A 24,364-nucleotide genomic window follows, 5' to 3' on the forward strand; every position below is an offset into this window, starting at 1 on the left:
TTCTTCCTTAATAGTTATCTGGCAATTATAGCATACAGTCTTGACTTATTAAAAGCTAATATTAATTTATACTTTTACACATTCCCTGGATAATGTGTAACTTTAAATACTTTTACTTCAGCCCTTTTGACTCAAATGTTTTCAATATAAATTAACAAGATAATGTTTTTGTTTTATATAGTTTTTCCTTTGATTCATGTCTGCTGCTGGAAAACTCTCTCTGTTTTTGTTTATTTGTAAAGCTTTTATTTCACCTTCATTTTTGAAGGATATTTTTTGCAGGTTATCACTTTCTTGGTTGGCATTGATTTTGTCACAAGACACCGAAGATGTCGTTCCACTATCTTCATGCTTTTATCATTGCTATTGTAAAGCCAGTAATTAGCCTAACTTTTGTTCATTTTGAGGCGTACTCTTTTTTCTGGCTACTTTTATGATTTTTTTCTCTTTGTTTTTGATTCTCTCTAAGTTCACTATTATGCATTCCATGTGTGAATTTCTTTTTATTTATCCCGTTTAGGATTTATTGGACTTCTTGGATCTATGGATCAATGTCTTTCATCAGTATGGAAAAATCCACAGCCATTAACTCTTCAAAGATTGTTGGATTTCCTGCTGTGGCACCGTGGGTTAAGGATCTGGTATTGCCACGGCCATGGCATAGGTCACAGTGGCAGCTCAGATTTGTTCCCTGGCCTGGAAACTTCCCTATGCTGTGGGTGCAGCTGAAAAAGAAAAAAAAAATCTTCAAAGTTTGCCGCTGAACAATTCCATTTCTCTTTTCCTTCTGGAACTTCAACTAGGGATATATATTAGAGGTGTTCCCTGGTTGCCTAGCAGTTAAGGCTCTGGCTTGGATTCAGTCTCTGGCCAGAGTATTTCTGCATACTGGGCATGGCCAAAAAATATTTTAAAAATATTAAAAAGCATATATTAGACACATACCCTGTATGTATTTTCCATCTTTTCAACTATCTGTGCATCTTTATGAATAATTTAATCTTAATATAATTTCTAGTTCTTTAACTCTCTCTCTTGAGCTGCATATAATCTGCTGTTAAGGCCATCCATTGAGTTTCTAATTTCAGCTAAGTTATTTTTTAGTTTTTGAATTTCCTTTGCCCACCTTTTCTGTTTTCTAATTTCCTGTTGAAATTTTCAAGATTGGATGTTATTTATCTGAATACACTAAGCATTGAGGTTTAGTGGTCTGTATCAGATAATTCAAATAATTCAAAGCTAATGGATCTGTTTGTGTTGCCTATTGTATCTAGTGTGTCTTACCTTTGGTGTCTTTTTTCTTTTTGTTTCTGTTATCTTTGTGTATGGGCATTGTACTTAACAATTGTTTGTTGAAATATTTTGATGCCTAGGATGATGGAATCTTCCTCCAGAGAAGATTTCCTTTGCATTGGTCAGGTCCATAAGGATGCTTCCTGCTAGAACCACCATAATCTATGTTCAAAGCTTAATGTTTACTAGTCCACCTAGATGTTGCAAAGCGAGGCTAAAAGACTTGTGAGGGCTGGTTTATCTCTAGTTTACAATTACTTTTAAAGTGAAATATTTGAAGTTCCTAGGAAATCCCTCCCCTTTCCATAAGCCTTGGGCTTTTTTTTTTTTTTTAATCTAGTGCTTTGAGTTTGCTGAAGATTCAACTCATTTTGGCACTGGTTTATTCCTTAATCACAGATGCCCTCAAGACAAATATAGTTAATGACATGAGTATTAAAAGAAAACATGATAATTCCTCTTTGATCTCATGTATGAAGAGTTCTTAACTATGAATCAAAATCTAGATGCAACAGAATAAAAGTCTGATAAATTTGACTACTTTTTAAATGCATGGCAGAAACACACCATAAAAAAGTCAAAAAGCAACTAATGAACTGGAAGTAAATATTTGCAACTTATATAACAAATATTTGAAGGCCTAATATAGTTAATGTATGAAGAACACTTGAAATGTGAGAAAGGGGAGTTCCCTGGTGGTCTAGTGGTTGGGACTCTGGTGCTCTCACCACTGCAGCCCAGGTTCTGAGAACTGAGAACCCACATCAAGCTGCAAGCTGTAGCCAAAAAAACAAAAAACAAAAAAGGAATGTGAGAAGCACCAACAACCCAATAGAAAAATGTGGAAAAGACATGAACAGACAATTCCCAGTGATATTTAAATTGTGATTAAACAGAAGTGCAAAATAAAATGCCATTGATAAAACTGGTAATATACTACCCCTCACCTATCATATTAGTGAAAATTCAAAAGTATGCCACACATTATTTTGGAAAGGGTGTGAGGAAGAAAGCGCTCATATTGCTGGTGGGAAAGCAAAAATGGGTCTGAGGCTCAGGGGAGGAATAACCCGGATCTGTAGATCTGGGAATCATCTGCCTTTAGAGGGAAATGAACAAAGATCACCCAGGGAGAGAGAACAAACACGTGGGCTGAGAAGAGAGGAGGCCCAGGACACGATACTCAAGGTGGCAGCGCAGCTTCCTGGTGGACACGACCATCAGGGCTCTTGAGTCAGGCAGAGCTCCTTTTGAAAGCGGACTATGGGGCTCCGTGTGGAACGCTCTTGGAGAAGTCGGGTACCCTCCCTGAGATCAGCTGTCACAACTGGCGACGATCGGCATCTCGGAGGGATGCTGAGCAAGAACCTGAGATGCGCCAGGTTAAGCACCTGCGGTCAGGAAGCCTCCCCACTCCTGGTCTGTCGGTAACTTCTCCTTCTCCAACCGCCCGTCCCGCCACACCTCGGTCAGCAACTGTCTGGTCCCTTGGGAATGGGGGTGACGGGGCAGGGCGCGGGAGGGGGGGGACTGAGCTCGGGTGACGCGGTGCTCACGTGACCGGCCGGGCGCCGATGTGGGCAGCAGCCCCCGCACCCGCCCGCCCTGCGGTCCGGTCCCGCGCCGTCCGCTCGCGTCGCCCGCGCAGAACCAGCGGCGGGCGAGGGGCGAGCGGGCTTAGGCGAGCCCGAGGAGGCGCAGGCCTGGCCCCGGCCCCGCAGGTCAGTGTGAAGGTGGGCGCTGCTGGTGGCCGCGGGCGGGGGTGGTGGCGGATGGGACTAGGATCCTGGAGAAGCGGTGAGGATGGGGAGAGGGGAAGGGGTTCAGAGACGGGGTGAGGAGCGGCACAGGGCGCGGTGTGGGCAGGTGGGGCGGGAGGATCCCGCAATTGGCCCCGCCGCCTCCTCGACGCCGCTCCTCTGCGCCCTCCATCCATTTTCTAGCCTGAAATGGGGGGGGGGGGCCCGCAGTGCGACAGTGAAACGTAGACAAATTCGGAAAACAACTCCCTTCCACACTCAGCGCCCCGGAGGAAATACTGACCTCCTCGTAAAAAGGTCGCGGTTAGGCGGGTAGCCTGCAGGGGAGGGGAACCCAGAGATCCAAAGTAGTTTGGAAAGCATCCTGGTCTGGTGTCTGAGGCCTGAAAAGTAATGGCAGCTGGGATGGAGGGGAGGTTGGGGAGGAAACGCTGGATGAGGGGGCCTGGATTCAGGAATGAAACCTCAGCCCCTGTCACTGTCTCCTGTCTGTCTGCAGGACTGCGTGTCTGTTCCCAGCACTCTGCAAGACTAGAAAAGGAGAAGGAACCTGTCCAGAATCCCTGCAGGTCTGTTAAGGGGAGGAGGGGGCACTGGAAAGGGGCAGGGCGAAGAGTGTGTGTGTGTGGAGGGCACAGCTTGGGCAGAATTTGAGGGCCCCACTGCTCATCCCCCCACCACATATAATATATACACTCTCCACCATGCCGAAGGATGGTACAGAAGGTTGCAGGGCCTGCCAGCTACATGGTTGGCTCTCATGGGCAGGAGGAATGATGGGGTAATGGGTGGGCAGAGGGCACACTAGGAGGGTCAGGCCAGGTCTCTCCCAAGGATGAGATGCCAGTACTATCCAGATCTGCATTTCACCCCAAAGCCCTCAGTCTCCCTTGTCTCCTCTTTGCCTCCTCTCCCCCACCTCCATCCCCCAGGACAAGAAAAGGAGGAAAAATCTCAACATGGAAAAACTCTGCAAGGAAAATGAAGGAAAGCCGGAAAGCGAGGGAAAGCCAGAGGATGAAGTAGAGCCTGACAATGAAGGAAAGTCGGATGAGGAAGAAAAACCAGAAGTGGAGGGGAAGTCAGCACATGAGGGAAAGCTCCAGAACGAGGGACAACCAGAAGATGAGGGAAAACCAGAAGACGAGGGGAAGCAAGAGAAGCAGGGCAAGTCCGAAGATGAGGGAAAACCACCTGGTGAGGGCACGATGGAGTCCCAGGCAAAGCCAGAGAGTGAGCCACGGGCTGCCGAAAAGCGCCCCGCTGAAGATTACGTACCCCGGAAAGCCAAAAGGAAAACAGACAGGGTGACAGATGATTCCCCCAAGGACTATGAGGAGGACTTACAGGAAAGGCATTTGGGCAGTGAGGAGATGATGAGAGAAGGTGGAGACCTGTCAAGGGCTCAGGAAGAGCTAAGGAAAAGACAGAAAATGGGTGGTTTTCATTGGATGCAAAGAGATGTACAGGATCCATTCACCCCAAGGGGGCCACGGGGTGTCAGGGGAATGAGGGGCGGAGGTAGGAGCCAAAGGGGCTTACATGATATCCCCTATCTTTAATGCCTTTGGCCTTCAATTCTGATTCTCTGATGAGAATGTCACTGACCCTGCTTTCCCTGGCAGGCATTTGCCAGGCTGTGTGCTTTAACCGTAAGCTGATACTTTGCTTTAGGTGTCACTTGTTACCAGCAGCCTTTGGGTCCAACTACAGTGCTGTGTTTCAGTAGGGGTTTTTCACCCATGTGCATGAAAGAGATGTTCATGGTACACTGTAAGATAACAATAAAGAAAAAAATAGTTTTCAGAACCGAATATATAGTGTCAGCCCGTTTTTGTTAAAATATAAGTCTTTGCAGAGTTCTCTTGTGGCACAACAGGTTAAGGATCTGGCATTGTCACTGCTGTGGCTTGGGTAGCTGCTGTGGTGCAGGTTTGATCCCTGCCCACATGCTACAGGTACAAGCAAAGAGGGGGAATATATATATATATATATAATTTGCATAATCCATTTGTGCACAGAGAAAACTCTGAAAATATGTGCACTAAAAAGAAGGCAGTGTTTTTTTTTCCTGCGCAGTAGCCAGAAAATAGGTCTTGCCTGTACTCAGAAATTAGTCCAATCACCTGATGCTACTTCCGTGTCATTCCTCTGCAGGCGTGCCCATCCCCTCGTTTTAACCAAATTAGTGGGCACTGCAGCACCTTCTCCTGGTCCTCTACCATTCTATGGCTACCACCATGTGTGATTCTCTTTCTTTTCTTTGCTCATTCATCTCTACTTTTTCTTAAAAGATATGGATTATGTTTGTTGTAATAAAACTGATCTAGGAATCAATACATGATAAACAGCTGAAATGCTCAGTGAGCTTATAAAGGCAATGAAGACACTTAAAATTCCAGTTGTCAGAATGTAAAATGATAAGTCAAACATTACCTCTGGGACTCAGAGCTAGAGGAATCAACCTGACAGTTCTAATAACAGATCCAGTGCTCTAAAGGTCAGTCTTGTCATCTGTGAAATGGGAATAAAACAGTCTGCTGAGCGGATCAGATGAGGTACTGAGTATGTGAGCTGTGTTCGGCTGGCTCCTTTGTAGTGATAGGACCCTGGACCTGGTCAGACACTCAGGGGAGGACAGATTGAAGGTAGGCCTCACCTGTGCCCAGGAACAAATCCAAGCACCTGAGAAGACGGTGCCACTGTTTTCTGGATATTACCATATCTGCTGGGCAGACCTGGTCTGCTGTGCCCTGGACCCAGTCCTGACAGCTATTTGATGTGATGGAGTTCCGATGCTGACAAAAGCCCTCTGATTCCCTATAGTTCCCACAGGGCCAAAGGCCCTATTTAATTCCTGTAGCAGTGTGGGTAAGCCCCCTCTTCCAACTTCAGAGTTGTACCCTTCCAGGTGGTACAATTGGGCTGTACCCCAGGGCCGTTTGGGCTCTACTGTTACATAGTTCTTTACTATGTAGTCATTAACATTTTTAGTTCATTTTATATTTGCTTACAGTAACTGTCTCTTATCTCTTCACAGGACTCATATAATTTGGGTCGGGGGTTATCAACCAGACAATGGATGATGATTTGAACTACACGCCATAGTACCTCATAAGCTGTATCTAAATTGACATACTTTTCTTAGTGTGAATTTTCTAAAAAGTCTCCTGTTCCCACCTTGGCACAATGGGTTAAGGATCTGGTGTTGCCACAGCTGTGGCACAGGACATGGCTATGGTTCAGATTCAATCCCTGGCCCAGGAACTTCCATATGCTGCAAATGTGGCCAATAAAAGAAAGATAAAATTCTCCTGGTTAGCTTACTACACAAAATCAAAGGACTTGTTCACACATAATCAGAGAGTGTTACATAACTGAATTTCAAGCTAAAAATATCCCTTCCCACTCCAAACCAGTTCCAACTGAAAAGGGTAACAGTGCTCTTAAAAATATTAAAAACTCCTTTTAATGTGAGGCATTTTTATTTAATCTACTAGTATGTTCCTTTCTCCAAACAAAGGCTTTCTTACTCATCCTAATATCCCTTACACGGTACTTGAAATACATACTTAATAAATTATATTTAAATCAGGAGCCCCGAGTTAAAGGAGATATACTGCTCATGGATTAGAAGACTCCATAGTGTTAATATGGGTATTTTTTTCCACAATTGACCCCAAAATTCAATGCCGTCCCAACAGAAATCTTAGTGAACTGTGATTCTAAAAGTTATATGGAGACCTGGAGATAATCATACTAAGTGAAGTAAGTCAGAAAAACAAATACTATATGATATTACTTGTATATGGAATCTAAAATATGACACAACTTATTTATAAAACAGAAATAGGAGTTCCCTTGTAGCACAGCAGGTTAAGGACCTGGCATTGTTACTGAAGTGACTTAGGTCGCTGCTGTGGCATGGGTTTGATCCCTGGCCTGGAAACTTCTACATGCTGTGGGCATGGCCTAAATAAATAAATTAATTAATTAATTAAAGCAGAAATAGAATCACAGACATAGAAAACAAACATGGTTACCAAAGGAGAAAAGTGTGGGGGGGATGGATAAATTAGGAGTTTGGGATTAACAGATACACACTACTATATGTAAAATAGAATTATCAGGAACCTACTATATAGCACAAGGAAGACTATCTTTAATAATCCATATGGAAAAAGAATCTGAAAACGAATGGATATGTGTATATATGTATACCTGAATCACTATGCTGTACACCTGAAACTAACACAACGTTTTAAATCAATTATATTCCAATAGAAAAAAAATTAAATTAAAAAAAAAAGAATAAAGTTCCCTGGTGGCTCAGCAGGTTAAGGATCTGGTGTTATTACTATGGTGGCTCAGCAGGTTAAGGATCTGGTGTTATTACTATGGTGGCTCAGCAGGTTAAGGATCTGGTGTTATTACTATGGTGGCTCAGCAGGTTAAGGATTTGGTGTTATTACTATGGTGGCTCAGCAGGTTAAGGATTTGGTGTTATTACTATGGTGGCTCAGGTTACTGCTATGGTGAAGTTTCCATCCCTGGCTCTGGTACTTTGCATGCTGTGGGTGTGGCCAAAAAAAAAAAAAAAGAAAAAAAAGGATACATTCACAGAAATCTCTGAACAAAATTTTATTTTATTTTTTTAGTTTTAATTTTATTTTATTTTGTCTTTCTTTTTTTTTTTTTTGGTCCTTTTTAGGGTCACACCCACGGCATCTGGAGATCCTCAGGCCAGGAGTCCAGCTGAGCTGTTGCTGCCGGCCTACGCCACAGCCACAGCAATGCCAGATCTGAGCCGTGCCTGCGACCTACACTACAGCTCACAGCAACGCTGGATCCTTAACCCACTGAGCGAGGCCAGGGGTTGAACCCACAACCTCATGGTTCCTAGTCAGATTCATTTCTGCTGCGCCACGATGGGAACTTCTCTGAAGCAAAATTTTAAAATAAAAAATGAAAGTTATGAAGAAAAGCAATGGATATAATATAACCAAAATATTTTGAAAATGAAGAACAAAGTTGGAGGTCTCACTGCTTGGTTTCAGGGCTAACTATAAAGATACAGTAATCAAGACTGTGTAGTATTGGTATAAGGACAGACATATAGATCAATGAAATAAAACACAGTCCAAAAGCAGACCCACATATACATGGTCAATTTGTTTTTTTAAAAGGTCCCAAAGGAATTCAGTGGAGAAAGACTTTTCAACAAATGATGCTGGAACAACTGGTTGTTGTCTTGGTCAGTTTTGGCCGCTATAACAAAAATAAGCACAGACTGGAATTTCTCACAGTTCTGGGGTCTGGGAAGTCCATCTTCAAGGTGCTGACAGATTTGCTGTCTGGTGAGGGTCTGATTCCTGGTTCATAAACAGATGTCTTCATGTGAGAAGAGGCAAGTGAGATCTCTGGGTTCTCTTTTATAATGGGACTAATCCCTTTCATGAGGCTCCACTTGCATGACCTAACTGCTTCCCAAAGGCCCCACTTCCAAATACCATCTAATTGGATGAATTTGGGGGTTACACATTCACTCTATAGAAGACATCCATATATAAAACAAGTACACTTACTTCATACCATATACAAAACATGAATTCAAAGTGGTTCTCAGATCAAAATGTAAAACCCCAAATTACAAAAACTTCACTTAAAAATAGAAAAAACAGGGAAGTTCCCATTGTGGCTCAGTGGTAACTAGCCCGACCAATATCCACGAGGATTCGAGTTTGATCCTTGGCCTCACTCATTGGGTTAAGGATCCGGCATTGCTGTGAGCTGTGGTGTAGGTCGCAGATGTGGCCTGGATCTGGTGTTGCTGTGGCTGTGGTGTAGGTCTGCAGCTGCAGCTCCAATATGACCCCTAGCCTGGGAACTTCCATATATACCACAAGTGCAGCCCTAAAGAGCAAAAAAATATGTAAAATAAAAAATTTAAAAAGGAAAAACATGGAATAGTTTGTAGTTACAGAGTAAAATATTATTGCTTATTAATTTTGCAGTGGTTCAAAGATATTTAAAATTACTTTGCTGCCACTATCTACTTAATAAATTTCAGAGGCTTCTCCTACTAAGAAAAGGAAAAAGGCAAGTGCTAATCATAAAACATTTACGTGTAGACAATAAAGTTTAAAAAAATCACTAGAAAAAGAGGGGGAAAAGGGTAATCTTGGATTAGCATATGCCATGAATCTGTGGCATACTACAATTAAAGATAATTGTACAATGGGGATATTGACATATTTCTATGAACTTCAAACAATTCTAGAATACCTATATTAGTAATATATACTCATGCATACATAGCATAAGAAGGCTTAATACTTCTTATTTGAAAATAATTCTTCCTTCCTCTTTCTCTTTTCTTTTCTTTTCCTTTCTTTCTTTCCTACACCCATAGCATACAGAAATTCCCAGGCCAGGGATCTAACTTGCACCTCAGCAGTGACCTGAGCCATAGCAGTGACCTGAGCCACAGCAGTGACAATGCTAGATCCTCAACCCACCGGGCCACCAAGGATCCCACCCCTCCACCCTTTTGGGGCCATACCTGTGGCATGAAGAAGTTCCCAGGCCAGGGATCAAACCTGAGCTACAGCAGTGATAGGAAGCTACAGGAGTGACAACGCTGAATCCTTAAGCACTAGGCCACCAGGAAACTCCCACATAATTTAACATACCAAATAAAACTAATTATTTTAACATCTCTCTTTCGTAAGGTGAGAGTCAAATCTTTTGAGATTTTCCCAGGACCCTCTGGGAAATCTTAAAAATAGTTTGAGGTTAAAAAGACGACTTCATTTAGAATTTCATTTGGGGAAGTTGTCAAAAATGTCAAAAAGTTTGAATATTTGATAAATAGGATCACAGATCATTATGAAACAATATTTAATTATCAAACTAAAGTGACAATAAAAGATTTTAAGGCAAATCCAGAAGGTTACAAAATTGTGAATAAATGTAGCTCTTTTCATTTGAGAAGACTCAGTTCTCCCACATAATCAAATGCCTGATAAAGACAACATAAGGCATAAAAAATTATTTTGGTAAGACAAAATCTTTACTTTCCAAGCAGATTACCCAAAAGGTAAAGAAAAATATTTCACAATCTCTTATCAAGAGCAGACCAATAGTCCAAATGACTTTTTCTTTTTAACAGAGAGAAAGCCAAACTCTAATTTTGCAGCAGCATACTTCTGACATTAAGGCTCATTCTTTAAAAACTTATAAATAAATCCATTCTAACCTTAGCCAGCTTGACCACACATAAAATCCTTTCCCAAGATTTTTTTTCCTCAAACTTTCTACCCATTTAGGTTTTTTCCCCCCTATATTTTCCTCTTTCTCATTTTGGAATACCCAGTCATTCTACTTTAGGACAAAATTACTCTTTTTTTCCTTAACAAAAACATGTCTTTCATCTCTTTCTTTATCCAAAACACACATCCTACTTTCCTTACCTACTTTATTCATTACACAGTTGTTTCCTTTACTCTTATTATTTCTAGTAGTTTTAATTACATATATTGATCAGCATTCTTAACCCTTGGAAACCTTAATTTCTACTGAAATTAAAAAGTAAGCAATTGTGGGAGTTCCCGTTGCAGCGCAGCGGAAACGAATCCAACTAGGAACCATGAGGTTGCAGGTTCGATCCCTGGCCTCGCTCAGTGGGGTAAAGATCCAGTGTTGCCGAGAGCTGTGGTGTAGGTTGCAGACGCAGCTCGGATCCTCATTGCTGTGGTTCTGGCGCAGGCTGGCAGCTACAGCTCCGATTGAACCCCTAGCCTGGGAACCTCCATATGCCACAGGTTCAGCCCTAGCAAAGCCAAAAAAAAAAAAAAAAAAAAGAGTAAGCAATTGTGGACTATTACACAAACATTCTATGGATTGGCATATTTATAAATATATTTCACAATTTCTAACAGTATATTTTTCCTGATAGTAAATTTTTCAATAAGGCACAACATGTTTGCTGATTGATCCAACTATCTTCAGTTCCTTGAAAATAAGAAATCAAAAGTAGATAAACCTATGCTCAGTAGTTTAATGTTTCAGTATTTTGTCTTATTTGAAAATGATCTAGGAGTTCCCTTCGTGGTTTAGCAGTTAACAAACCCGACTAGTACCCATGAGGTTGCAGGTTCGAGTCCTGGCCTCTCTAAGTGGGTTAAGGCTCTGGCATTGCTGTGAACGGTGGTGTAGGTCACAGAAGCGGCTCGGATCCTGCATTGCTGTGGCTGTGGAGTAGGCCGGTGGCTACAGCTCCAATTCTACCCCTAGTCTGGGAATTTCCATATGCCGTGGGTGCGGCCCTAAAATAGCAAAAAAGCAAAAAAAGAAAGAAAGAAAGGAGTTCCTGTCCGTGGCGCAGTGGAAACGAAATGAATCTAACTAGGAACCATGAGGTTGCAGGTTTGATCCCTGGCCTCACTTAGTGAGTTAAGGATCTGGTGTTGCCATGAACTGTGGTGTAGGTCGAAGACGCGGCCTGGATCCTGCATTGCTGTGGCTGTGGCATAGGCCAGCTGTAGCTCTGATTTGACCCCTAGCCTGAGAACATCGGAGAACATCCGTATGCCTCGGCGTGGGCCTAAAAAGCAAAAAAAGAAAAAAAGAAAAAGAAAATGTGATCTAGATATTCAATGAATATGCATCATTAATTAGCATACCTTTAAAGTTTCAAGTTACCAAAAATATTTTTGGATTTTTTTTTTTTTTTTTTTTTGCCTTTTGTAGGGCCGCTCCCGCGGCATATGGAGGTTCCCAGGCTAGGGGTCTAATTGGAGCTGTAGTCACCGGCCTATACCAGAGCCACAGCAACGCGGGATCCGAACTGTGCCTGTGACCTACACCACAGCTCGAGGCAACACTGGATCCTTAACCCACTGAGCGAGGCCAGGGATCAAACCGGCAACCTCATGTTCCTAGTCGGATTCGTTAACCACTGCTCCATGACGGGAAATCCATATTTTTGGAAATATTTTTAAGTAGACACGCCATAAAACATAATTACTGTTGAAAAGTCCAGGAGTTCCCTGGTGGCTCAGGGGTTAAGGATCTGGTCTTGTCACTGCTGAGGCATTGGTTACTGCTGTGGCGTGAGTTCAATCACTGGCCTAGGAATTTCTGCATGCTGCAGGTTTGGCCAAAAAAAGTTCACATATAAACTTTTATGTTACTTATATCTACATAATTCATTGTTCTGAACAATTATGTTTAGATTACTCATGAAAATTTCATAAGACATTAAACAGCTAACCACCATCTTAAGTTATTTTTGTTGCTAATAAATCCTATAACAGAGATAACATGACTTTTAGTAAACCTGGGTAGAATAAAAGTAGTATGTTTACATTATAGTTAGTGTTGGTAACTCTGAAGACATGCTTGTTTTAATTAAACCAACAAAGTTAAACTAGCTTTTATTTACCAAAGATTATCCTAGATCACATGAACCTGAAAAACATTTGGGCTAGTTTTTATATTTCTGAGAGAATACTTAATTTGCATGAGTTTATTTTTCCATAAGGCAATTAAATAAAGCTCTTTACAAACTAATTTTGGCAATACCAGCTGGAGGTTGAAAAATCACACATCTATAACATAGGCATAAGACATACATAAACATAGAGACAAAAGAAAATAAATTATTTTACAGTTTTCATTTTTACTAATTAATTAATCAATTAATTTTTGGCCATGCCCAGCAGCCTTTGGAAGTTCCTGGGCCAGGGATTAAACCTGTACCACAGCAGTAATCAGAGCCACAGCAGTGACAATGCTGAATCTTTAACCCACTAAGCCACAAGGGATCTCTCCCACTGTTTTCATTTTTAAATTTAAAATTTTTAAGTTTTTGTTTTTAAAATTTTAATTTTGTACCGTGAGACAGGTACAGTAATGCAAAACTTACCAGTTTATAAAAGTATAGTTGGATCCAAATTGTTTTTCTGGCCAGTGGAATAAGTCAAGTTTACCTACTCGGATGGCTTAAGCTTTTTAGTAATATTTGTGGAGAAACCTTTTTTTAATTCAATGAATTTTATTATATTTATAGTAGTACAGCCATCATCACAATGTGGAGAAAACTTAACACTTTTAAATTCACCTAGTTTCCAAGTAGCTTTTTAAAATCTCATCTAATAAGAACAGCTGACATTTAATTTTCAAAGAGATGGCTCTTCCTAGAGAAGACTTCAGTACAAAATTTACATCTCAAAAGCACAAAGAAAGGATGTAAATCTTCTCCAAGAAAGGAGTTTTGTTTCCAATGTCCTGATCTTTTATAATATATGTAAGCATTTTTGAGATGAATAGGGGATGTTTAGGATTTGGTAAAAAAGGACAGGTGAACTTTGAATTACTTGTAGAGGCACATTTCTATTCTTTGACACACTCAATTTTTAGGAGAGTACAACTGTTTTTTTTTTGTTTGTTTTTGTTTTTGTTTTGTTTGTTTTTGTTTTTGATTTTTAGGGAAGTTCCCAGGCTAGGGGTCCAATCAAAGCTGCAGCTGCAGGTCTATGCCATAGCCACAGCAACGCTGGATCCTTAACCTACTGAGCAAAGCCAGGGATCAAACCTGCATCCTCATGGATACTAGTCAGGTTCGTAATCCACTGAGCCACAATGGGAACTCCTTGAGTACAATTGTTTTTAATTCCTCAAAGAACTGTGTCGAAACATGAAGGACATCTAGGGGCTGACCCACCCACGCATCTCCGATTTTTTTTTTTTTTTTTTGGCTGCACTTGAGGCATGTGGAAGTTCCCAAGCAAAGGATTGAATCCCAGCTGCAGCTGTGATTTATGCAACAGGTGCAGCAACGTTGGATCCTTAACCCATTGCACTGGGCTGGGGATGGAACCTGTGCCTCCAAGCCACTACAGTCGAATTCTTAACCCACTGAGCCACAGTGGGAACTCCTACAATGTCTTCAATTTGCTTCTTTATATCAGGGAGAAGATATCCAACTGAGACAGAAATCAAAATATTCCTATGTTCTAGATTTTGAGCTGTGTGTCTTTGGAATGTTTGAGTAAATCTTTTCACAAAGAGTTTAGAATGTTTCATTTTGTCCTCCCCGCCATCCCCCGTGTACATAATTCCATTTTAGCTGAGGGGAGAAGGCCTAAAAATGTTCCTATCAGGCTCTGAATATCAGCTTCCAACTTGGCAAACTTCTAACCAGAGTTCCTTTTACAGAAAAATTTTCTCTACAGCAGAAATTTTCACAACCTTGTAAATTAACTATACTTCAATAAAACTTAAAAAAATAAAGAAAAATCTTCTCAAATATCTTATAAAGTTTTTAAAAACAGTAAGTATTCCTGGTAGTATTGAACTCTTTTTAGTATTTTTTCCTTTTACTGTTAAGCCAAGATATATACCTATAAAATTACTTCAAACCAAAACCAATAAGCCCTTTATGGCTTAACTGTGGACACAAACAACATCTTCAAAGACAGTGAAAAAATGCAGTTCTCCCATGATCCAGGACCACTTGCAAAGATAACCAAAAGAAAGAAAGATTGGACAATTCTGCTGTGGTGCAGGTTTGATCCCTGGCCCTGGAATTTCCGCATGTCATGGGCACAGCCATTTCTAGAGGTTGTAATAGAGGTTCTAGCCAAGGCAATTAGGCATAAATAAATAGGCATCCAGTTAGGAAAGGAAGACGTGAAAGGATCTCTATTTAAGATAGCATAATCTTGTATATAGCAAAGCCTAAGGAATCCATTAAAAAACTATGAAAGGAGTTCCCTGGTGGCTCAGCACGCTAAGGATACAGTGTGGTTACTGCTGTGGTTCAGATCACTGCTGAGGTGAGGTTTCCATCCTTGGCTCAACTTCTGCATTCTGCAGGCATGGCCAAAAAATCCCCCCAAAACAAAAAAACAAAAAACTATGAGAATACATGAGTGGAACATTGCAGCAGGATACAATATCAATACACAAAAATCTATTGTATTTCTTTACAATATAAATTAACAATCTGAAAATGAACTGAAGAAAATGATTCCATTTATGATGACATCAACAAGAAAAATATTTTTAGGGATATGTTTAACAAAAGAAATTCCAGGCTTATAAACTGAAAAAAAAATTAGAGAAGACCTAGAAATGGAAATAAATCCCATGTTCATGGACTGAAAGATAATATTGTTCTAATGGTAGTATTCCCTAAGTGATCTACAGATCCAGTGTGATCCCTATCAAAATCTCACCTGGCTTTTATGTAGAAAATGACAAGATAACTTCAAAATTAAAGGATCTAGAATAGACAATCTTAGAATAACATTAGATATCTCATACTTAGTTCCAAAACTTAATACAAAATAACAGTAATTAGGACAATGTGGGGAGTTCCTGCTGTGGTGCAGCGGGTTAAAGATCTGGTGTTGTCTCTGCAGCAGCTCAGGTCGCTGCTGTGGAGTAGGTTCAGTCTCTGGCCTAGCATCATCCATATATCATGTGTGTGACCAAAAAAAAAAAAAAAAAAGGCAGTGTGTGGTACTTTCATAAGGATAGATATACAGACCAATGGAAAAGAACTAAGAGTCAAGAAGTAAATCTTCATATTTAGGGTGGATGGATTTTTGACAAATGTAACAAGATAATTCAAAGGGACAAAATCATTTAAAAACTAACAGTGATGCAACAATTGGATATCCAGATGCCAAAGATTGAATTTAGACCATTATGGTAACACCATACAATAAAATTAGCTCAACATGGGCCGTGAGTTTTTTTTTTAATTTTTAAAAAATTAAAAATTTTTTGCCTTTTTGTCTTTTCTAGGGCTGCACCCACAGCATATGGAGGTTCCCAGACTAGGGGTCGAATAGGAGCCATAGCTGCCGGCCTATGCCACAGCCACAGCAACACAGGATCTGAGTCGCGTCTGCGACCTACACCACAGCTCGCAGCAACGCCGGATCCTTAACCCACTGAGTTAGGCCAGGGATCAAACCCACAACCTCATGGTTCCTAGTCGGATTTGTTAACCACTGAGCCACGACGTGAACTCCTGGGTCATGAATATTAATGCAAGAGCTAATTATAAAAACCCTTTAAACTCTTAGAAGAAAACATACAAGTAAATCTTCATGACCATGGGTTTCACAATGTTTTTTCTTCCTATGACAACAAAAGCATATGACAAAAGATAAGATGTATTAGAAGTCAGCAAAATAAAATTTTTTGTGCATCAAACGATGCCATTAAGAAAGTGAAAGGAGGAGTTTCTGCCGTGGCACAGTAGAAACGAATCCAACTAGGAACCATGAGGTTGCTAGTTCGATCCCTGGCCTCACTCAGTGGGTTAAAGAGCTGGTGTTGCTGTGAGTTGTGGTATAGGTCACAGACATGGCTTGGATCTGACATTGCTGTGGCTGTGGTGTAGGTTGGCAACTGTAGCTCTGATTTGACCCCTAGCCTGGGAACCTTCATATGCTGCAGGTGCAGCCCTTAAAAAAAGCAAAAAAAAAGAAAGAAAGAAAAGAAAGTGAAAGGATAGTTCCTTGATGGCTCACTAAGTTAAAGATCCCGAGTTGTCATTGCTGTGGCTCTGCTTGTGGGTTTGATCCCTGGCCCAGGAACTTCTGCATGCTGTGGGCATGCCATAAGTAAATAAATTAGGAGTTCCCATGGTAGTGCAGTGGAAATAAATTGACTAGGAACCATGAGGTTGTGGGTTTGATCCTTAGCCTTGCTCAGTGGGTTAGGGATCTGGCATTGCCGTGGGCTGTGGTGTAGGTCACAGATGCGGCTCGGATCCTGGATTGCTGTGGCTGTGGTGTAGGCTGGCAGCTATAGCTCCTATTTAGCCCCTAGCCTGGGAACCTCCATTTGCTGTGGATGTGGCCCTAAAAAGCAAAATAATAATAATAATAATAATTAATTAGTTAAATAAAAATTGTCAAATCTGAAAAAAAAGTAAGTGAAAAGACAACCCACAGAATGGGAATAATATTTGTAAATCATTTATTCAATAAGGAACTAATTTCCAGAATATATAAAGAACTCTGGAAATTCAACTATAAAAAGACAAATAACACAAAAAGATGGGCAAATGATGTGAACAGATATTTATCCAAAAATATATAGATAACCAATAGGCACATGAAAAGAAGCTCAATATCATTAGCTGTTGGGAAAATGCAAATCAGAACCAAGAGGAGAAAACACTTCATACACAATATGATGGCTAAAATGAAAAGGATGGAAACTACAATGTTTTGGCAAGGATGATGAGAAACTTGGAGCCCTCAAACACTACTGGTGGGAATGTAAAATACTGCATCCAATTTGGAAAACAGATTGGAAATACTTCAAAATGTTAAACATAGACTTATCATATGACCCAGCAATTCCATTCTTTGGTATATACCCGAGGGAAAATGTTCATAGCAGCATTGTTTATAATAGCCAGTGAAAAAGTGGGAAAGAACCCTAGTTGTCTATCAACTGAATAGATAAACAATATGTGGTATGTCATACAATAGAATAAATTTAATAAAAAGAAGTACTGATACATGCTGGAACATGAATGAACCTTGAAAGCAATACATGCTAAGTGAAAGAAGTAACAAAATGCTCCATATTTTATTATTTAATTTATAAGAAATTGCCATATCAACAAATCTATAGGGACAAAGTGGATCAGTGGTAGCTTGGGGCTGGCAGCAGGGTGGGTATGACTGGTAATGAATACCAGGTTTCTTTTTGAGATAATGAAAATTTTCTAAAATTAGATTGAATGATGGCTGCCCAACCCTGTGAATGTACTAAACATCACTGATTTGTACACTATACATGGGTGAATTATATGGCATATAAATTATAACTCAATAATACTGTTGGAAGTTCCCATTGTGGCTCAGTGGTAACCAGCTCGACTAGTATCCATGAGGATGTGGTTCAAACTCTGGCCTTGCTCAGTGGGTTAAGGACCGGGTGTTGCCATGAGCTGTGGTGTAGGTCACAGATGTGGCTCAGATCCTGCGTTGCTATGGCTGTGGCATAAGCCAGCAGCTATAGCTCCAATCCAACCTCTAGCCTGGGAACTTCCATATGCTGCATGTGTGGCCCTAAAAGGCAAAGGATAATAACAATAACAACAATAATAATACTGTTAAAGAGAAATCAATATATAATAAATATAATAATGCATTGTGGGTTTATAATATACATAGAAGTAAAATTAAAGACAACAACAAAAAAAGGATGAGAGGGAAATACACAGTTGTAAAGTTCTTCCATTATCCACAAAGTCATATGATATTATTTGAAGATATACTGTGATAATATAAAATAAATATTGCAAACTCCAGAGCCATGGTTCAGATATTTTATCTGCAGGGAGAAGCAGGCTGTAAAACAGAGCACTCTAAATCTCTTCAATGACTTCATTTGCAAAAGAGTATGAAGATCAATCCTAAAGGAGCTCTTGAAAACAGTGCAGGTTGTAGTATGTGGTTCCTAGAACAGAGCTTCTAAAACCCTTAGGGTTTCCTAAGTTATGAGTGTCTTTTGTTATTCACAATGAGACCCTTTTGATTCTGAATTTTGTTTTTTGTTTTTTGGGGGTTTTGCCTTTTTGCCTTTTTAGGGCCACACCTGTGCCGTATGGAGATTCCTGGGCTAGGGGTCCAATTGGAGCTGTAGCCACCAGCCTATGTCACAGCCACAACAAACTCAGGATCCGAGCCGCATCTTTGACATACATCACAGCTCATGGCAATGCCAGATCCTTAACCCAGTGAGCGAGGCCATCCCATAGTCCTCGTGGATGCTAGTCAGGTTCGTTAACTGCTGAGTCACGATGGGAACTCCTGATTCTGAGTTTAATATCTGGGTTTATATTCATAGTGAAGCCCCTAGATAGCTTCAGGATGGGGACTGGCCACTACAAAAACCAAACAAATTATTGGAGGGATATGTGAATCAAAAAAAACACTGCCTGCCATTCCAGTAAACAAAGAATGTTGCCTGCCATTGTGGTAAACAAGATACTGCCCACCATCAAGCCATTAGCCACTGCAATCACCCCCAGTGGTGTGCCCTGAGGGGAATTCAGGGAAAAAAACCAGGGTACTGGCCCTAATTAAGATGCATATGAAAGGAATAAATTCAATGAACCCAGACTCTTACATCTTCCCATAAATAGAAAAACACTAAAATCATTAATTCGAGATGTCTGTTTTTGTGCTTAACAGTAACTTTTTTTTATGGCCACTTCTGTGGCATATGGAAGCTGTCAGGCTAGGGGTTGAATCACATCTGCAGCTGAGGCCTACACCACAGCCACAGCAACCCTAGATCCAAGCAGCATCTGTGACCTTCACCACAGCTTGTGACAACATCAGATCCTTAACCCACTGAGCCAGGCCAGGGATTGAACCTGCATCCTCATGGAGAGTATGTCGGTTCTTAACCCACTGAGCCACAATGGGAACTCCAGAAGTAATTTTTTGATGTTCTAGTACATGAAAACTCCTATATATCCTGGCTCCTCCCTTACCTCTTTAAAACAATAACTCAGAGCTATCTGAGAGGCTGTATCCCAGGCTATAGTTCTCAGTAAGGCCACTGAATAAAACACAATTGTCAACTTTTAGGTTGTGTATTTTTTTGTTCAGTTGACAGCTGAAAATTTCAGTCCTTACAGCCTCTCTTCCCCAACCTCTGGAGAGGAAAGAAGGGCTGGAGATTGAGTTCAATCACTAATGGCCATGGATTTAAGCAATCATTTCTATGTAACAAAACATCCATAAACCACCCTAAATAACAGGGTTTGGGAGCTTCTGGGTTGGAGAACTCATGAATATGCTGGGAAAGTGGTGTGCCTAGAGAGGGCAAACAAACCCTGCACTTCTCCTTCCCTTCAATACCTAGCCCTATGCCTGTCTTTGATTTAGCTCTTCCTGAGTTCTATCATTTAAAATAAACCAGTACTAGTAAGTAAAGCATTTTCTTGAGTTCTTTGAGTTTTTCTAGTAAATTATTGAAAGTGAGGAGGTGGGGGGGGTCTTAGGAATCCCCAAGTTTGTGGTGGGCTGGGCAGCAACATAGGTAGCCAGGGCACCCAATTTGCAGCTAGTGTCTGAAGTAGGGATATTCTTCTAGGACTAAGCCTGTGATCAATTAGTGTCAGAATTGAATTGAATTGAACTGCAGCACACCCACTTGGTGTTGAAGAATCAGACAAACTTGTTGGTGTTGAAAAACACACTGTCTGGTGTCAAAAGTGGTGTCAGATAACACCACGCATGGTGAGAAAAGCAATTGAGAGGCCACTGGTAGATTCATTGGAGATACAGACTAAACTGTAGGTCAGCTCATTTAACAGAGAGAAGCTGTGAAAGAGAGAGCTAGGAGAAGACCTAGGAGCAAAACTAATTTCAGTCTGCAGAACAATTTATGCCTTAAGGCACTGTTGAAAATAACAGTGCCACCCATCAGCAGTCCAGCTGGTATTGGAGAATCAGAAAATTGGCTGAAAAACACACTGCCTTTGGCATCAGAAGTGATGGCAGATAACACCACGAATGGTGCAAAGCAATGAGAGGGCACTGAAAGATTCATTGGCGCTACAGACTAAACTGTAGATCAGCTCATTTACCAGAGAAAATCTGGGAAAGGGGGTGCTAGGCAGCCTCGGAGTAGAACTAATCTCAGTCTGCAGAACAATTTATACCTCAGGGCATTGTTGAAAACAGTAGAGCAATCAGCAGGCAATTAGTGGCATTTTACAGCTGTGTATGGTCAGAGACAGAGACAGCCCTGCCAAAACCACTGTCATCCCAGGGTGACTGTGTCCATACCTAGAGCTGTGCTCACTGAGGAGCAACATAAGAGGTTTCACACCTCTTATGTATGTGGACACAGACATTATTTGTTTTGTGACTAGCTAGATTATAAAAAATAATCTAAATTATCTGAAATTATCTAGGTAGTCACTAAACAAATAAACATGAAAATAACAATAACAAGCCCTAAATGGGGAGGGGGAGCTAATGCCCAGAGTTGTTACAATACATTATCTAAAATGTCCAGTTTCCAACAAAAAATTATGAGATGTGCAAAGAAAGAGGAAGGAAAGTATGACCTATACATTAGAAAAAAACAGGCAAGGAGTTCCTGCTGTGGCGCAGTGGAAATGAATCTGACTAGGAACCATGAGGTTGCGGGTTCAATCCCTGGCCTCGCTCAGTGGGTTAAAGATCCAGTATTGCCGTGAGCTGTGGTATAGGTCGCAGACCCAGCTTGGATCTGGTGATGCTGTGGCTCTGGCGTAGGCTGGTGGCTACAGCTCTGATTAGACCCCTAGCCTGGGAACCTCCATATGCCGCTGGTGCAGCCCTAACAGACAAAAATACAAAAATACAAAAAAAAAAAGAAAAAAACAGGCAACAGAAGCTGCCTGTGAAAATGAACAGATGTCAGATTTAACAGACTTCAAAGTAGCCACTATATATGAGATCACAGAACTAAAAGAAATCATGATTAAAGCAGTAAAGGAAGACAGAATGACAAAGTGAAATCAATCTTTTAAAAAAAAGAACAAACTGGGAGTTCCCTTAAGGTGCAGCAGGTTAAGAATCTGGTGTTGGCACTGCTGTGGTACAGGTTTGATCCCTAGCCTGGGAACCTCCATATGCCACAGGCATGGCCAAATAAAGAAACAAACAAAACAACAAATGGAATCTGGGAATTGAAAAATACAATAAACTCAAGTGAAAAATTCAACCATAGATTTAAACTGGCAAACTAATTAGTGAACTTGTAGATAAACTGATAGATATTAATCAACCTGAGCAACAGAGAGAAAGAAAGCTGAAGAAGAATGTACAGAGCCTCAGAGAAATGTGGGACACTATTAAGGGGTATATTGGCTAAGGAAATGATTCCCAATGGTAACTCAAATCCAGAGAAACCAAGTGAAGAGATCCAGAAATTATATATTAGAAGGTTAATAAAACAAAAGCTATGAACTTTCCTTTCCTTTCTTCTCTCCAAAGTTTCAGAAAGTAATAATTGTAACAGTGTACTTTTGGGTTTGTAAGGTGTATAGGTGAGATATATACATATATAAAATCTCGCAATACAACAAAATCACAAAAAGGGGGAAGGGAACAGAGTTATATAGGAGTAATTTTTCTGAATCTCACTAGAATTAAGTTAGTTATAAATCTGAAGCCAATTCTGATAATATGTATATAGTAAGCACTAGAGCAAATACTAAAGAAATAACTAAAAAATATAGCAAAAATTAATGAAATTAGAATGCAACATTAGAAAATATTCACTTAATGTAAGAGGAATGGAGGAACAAAAAAGATATGAGATACATGTAAAACAAAAAGTGCAGATGTCAAGCCAATTATATCAGCATTAAAAGAAAGTGTGAATGGATTAAATTATCTAATAAAAGGCATAGTTGTCAGACTGGAAATAAAGAAATAAAATCTAGTAATAAAATATCTACAGATAAAAGACAAAAACATTAGTAGAGATAGAAAAAAAACAAACAAAATGAAAACACACACAAAAAAATGTTAGTAGAGATAAAAGAGACATTTTACAATGATAAGAGTGTCAACCTATGGAGTTCTCACTGTGGTGTAATAGGATTGGTGGCATCTCTTGAGTGCTGGGATGCAGGTTTGATCCCCGGCCTGGCACAATAGGTTAAGGATCCATGGTTGCTGCAGTACAGGTCACACACAAGTGGGGCTCAGATCTGCTATCTGGCCCTGGGAACTCCATATTCTGTGGGGCGGCCAAAAAACAAAACAAATGAATAAAAATAAAAGGGTCAATCTATCAGGAAGATGTACTAGTTATAAACATATACGCACCTAATAAGATAGTATCAAAATACATGAAAAAAATTGACAGAAATAAAGGGAAAAGTAGAAAATTCAACAATGGTTGGAGACTTTCAATTTTTAATAATGGATATAACAATGAGGCAGAAGATCAAAAAGAACAACACTATAAACCGACTAGATCTAAGACACATCTATCAAACACTCCATCCAACAACAGGATTCTTCCCAAATGCACATGGAACATACTTTAGAATAGACCATGTGCTAGAAAATAAAACAAACCATGATAAATTTGAAAGATTAGAAATAATACTAAGTATGTTTTTTGCTAACATGGAAAGAAAGTAGAAAATAAAAAGAAGAAATTTGGGAAAATCACAAATACATAGAAAACAAAAATATATGTCCACACAAAAACTTGTATATAAACATTTATACAGCATTATTCACAATAGCCAAAAGATAAAAACAATCCAAATGTTCATTAGCTGATAAATGGATTTTCAGATGATGGAATATTATTTGGCTATAAAAAACAATAAAGTGGAGTTCCCGTCATGGCTCAGTGGTTAACGAATCCAACTAGGAACCATGAAGTTGCGGGTTCAATCCCTTGCCTTGCTTAGTGGGTTAAGGATCCGGCGTTGCTGTGGCTGTGGTGTAGGCTGGTGGCTACAGCTCCGATTAGACCCCTAGCCTGGGAACCTCCATATGCCAAGGGTGAGGCCCTAGAAAAGACAAAAAATAAATAAATAAAATAAAATAAAATAAAGTTCTGATATATGCCACAAAATTTATGGACCTTGAAAACATTGTGTTAAGTGAAAGAAGTCAGTAACAAAAGACCACATATCACATGACTCCACTTTCATGAAAAGTCTAGAACAGGCAAATCCTTAGACAGGAAGTAGAAGAGTGGTTTCCTAGGGTTGAGAAGAATGAAGAAGATGATGAGTAATAGCAAAAAGATATGGGCTTTTGTTCTGAGATGATGAAAGTGTTTTACTGACTGTGGTGATGGTTGCACCACATATCTGTGAGTGTACTAAGAACTGCTGAATTGTACGTCTCTTTTTTTTGGTGTGTGTGCCCACAATATGCCGAAGTTTCCAGGTCAAGGATAAAACCTGAGCCACAACAGTGACAATGTCGACACCTTAACCACTAGGCCACCAGGGAACTCCTCAAATTGTACATTTTCAATGGGTAAATTATGTGATATACCAATAATATCTCGATAAAACTGTTTTAAAAAAAGAATGAAGGAGTTTCCGCCGTGGCACAGCAGGTTAAGAATCCAATTGCGGCAGCTCAGATACTGTGGAGGCACAGGTTCGATCCCTGGTCCAGTGCAGTAGGTTAAAGGATTCAGCATTGTTGCAGCTGTGGTGTAGGTTGCAGCTGTGACTTGGATTCAGTCCCTGGCCGGGAACTTCCATATGCCATGGGTGCAGTGAG

General features: G+C 40.4%; 1 protein-coding gene across 4 annotated transcripts; it reads left to right on the forward strand.

Moving 5' to 3' along the window:
• On the forward strand, positions 743-4,867 carry TCEAL3 (transcription elongation factor A like 3). 4 transcript variants are annotated; one of them, XM_005657896.3, is made up of 3 exons: positions 743-2,761; positions 3,553-3,622; positions 3,986-4,867. In XM_005657896.3, the coding sequence occupies exons 1-3, from the start codon at positions 2,667-2,669 to the stop codon at positions 4,613-4,615; spliced, it is 795 nt and encodes a 264-aa protein (XP_005657953.1). In that variant the 5' UTR covers positions 743-2,666; the 3' UTR covers positions 4,616-4,867. The 4 variants fall into 4 exon arrangements, with proteins under 4 accessions (XP_005657953.1, XP_003135312.1, XP_020935606.1 ...); XM_003135264.4 differs by lacking the exon at positions 743-2,761 and adding an exon at positions 2,861-3,014; XM_021079947.1 differs by lacking the exon at positions 743-2,761 and adding an exon at positions 2,887-3,026.

Source organism: Sus scrofa, chromosome X (genome assembly GCF_000003025.6).
Source record: "Sus scrofa isolate TJ Tabasco breed Duroc chromosome X, Sscrofa11.1, whole genome shotgun sequence".
NCBI classification, from domain to species: domain Eukaryota; kingdom Metazoa; phylum Chordata; class Mammalia; order Artiodactyla; family Suidae; genus Sus; species Sus scrofa.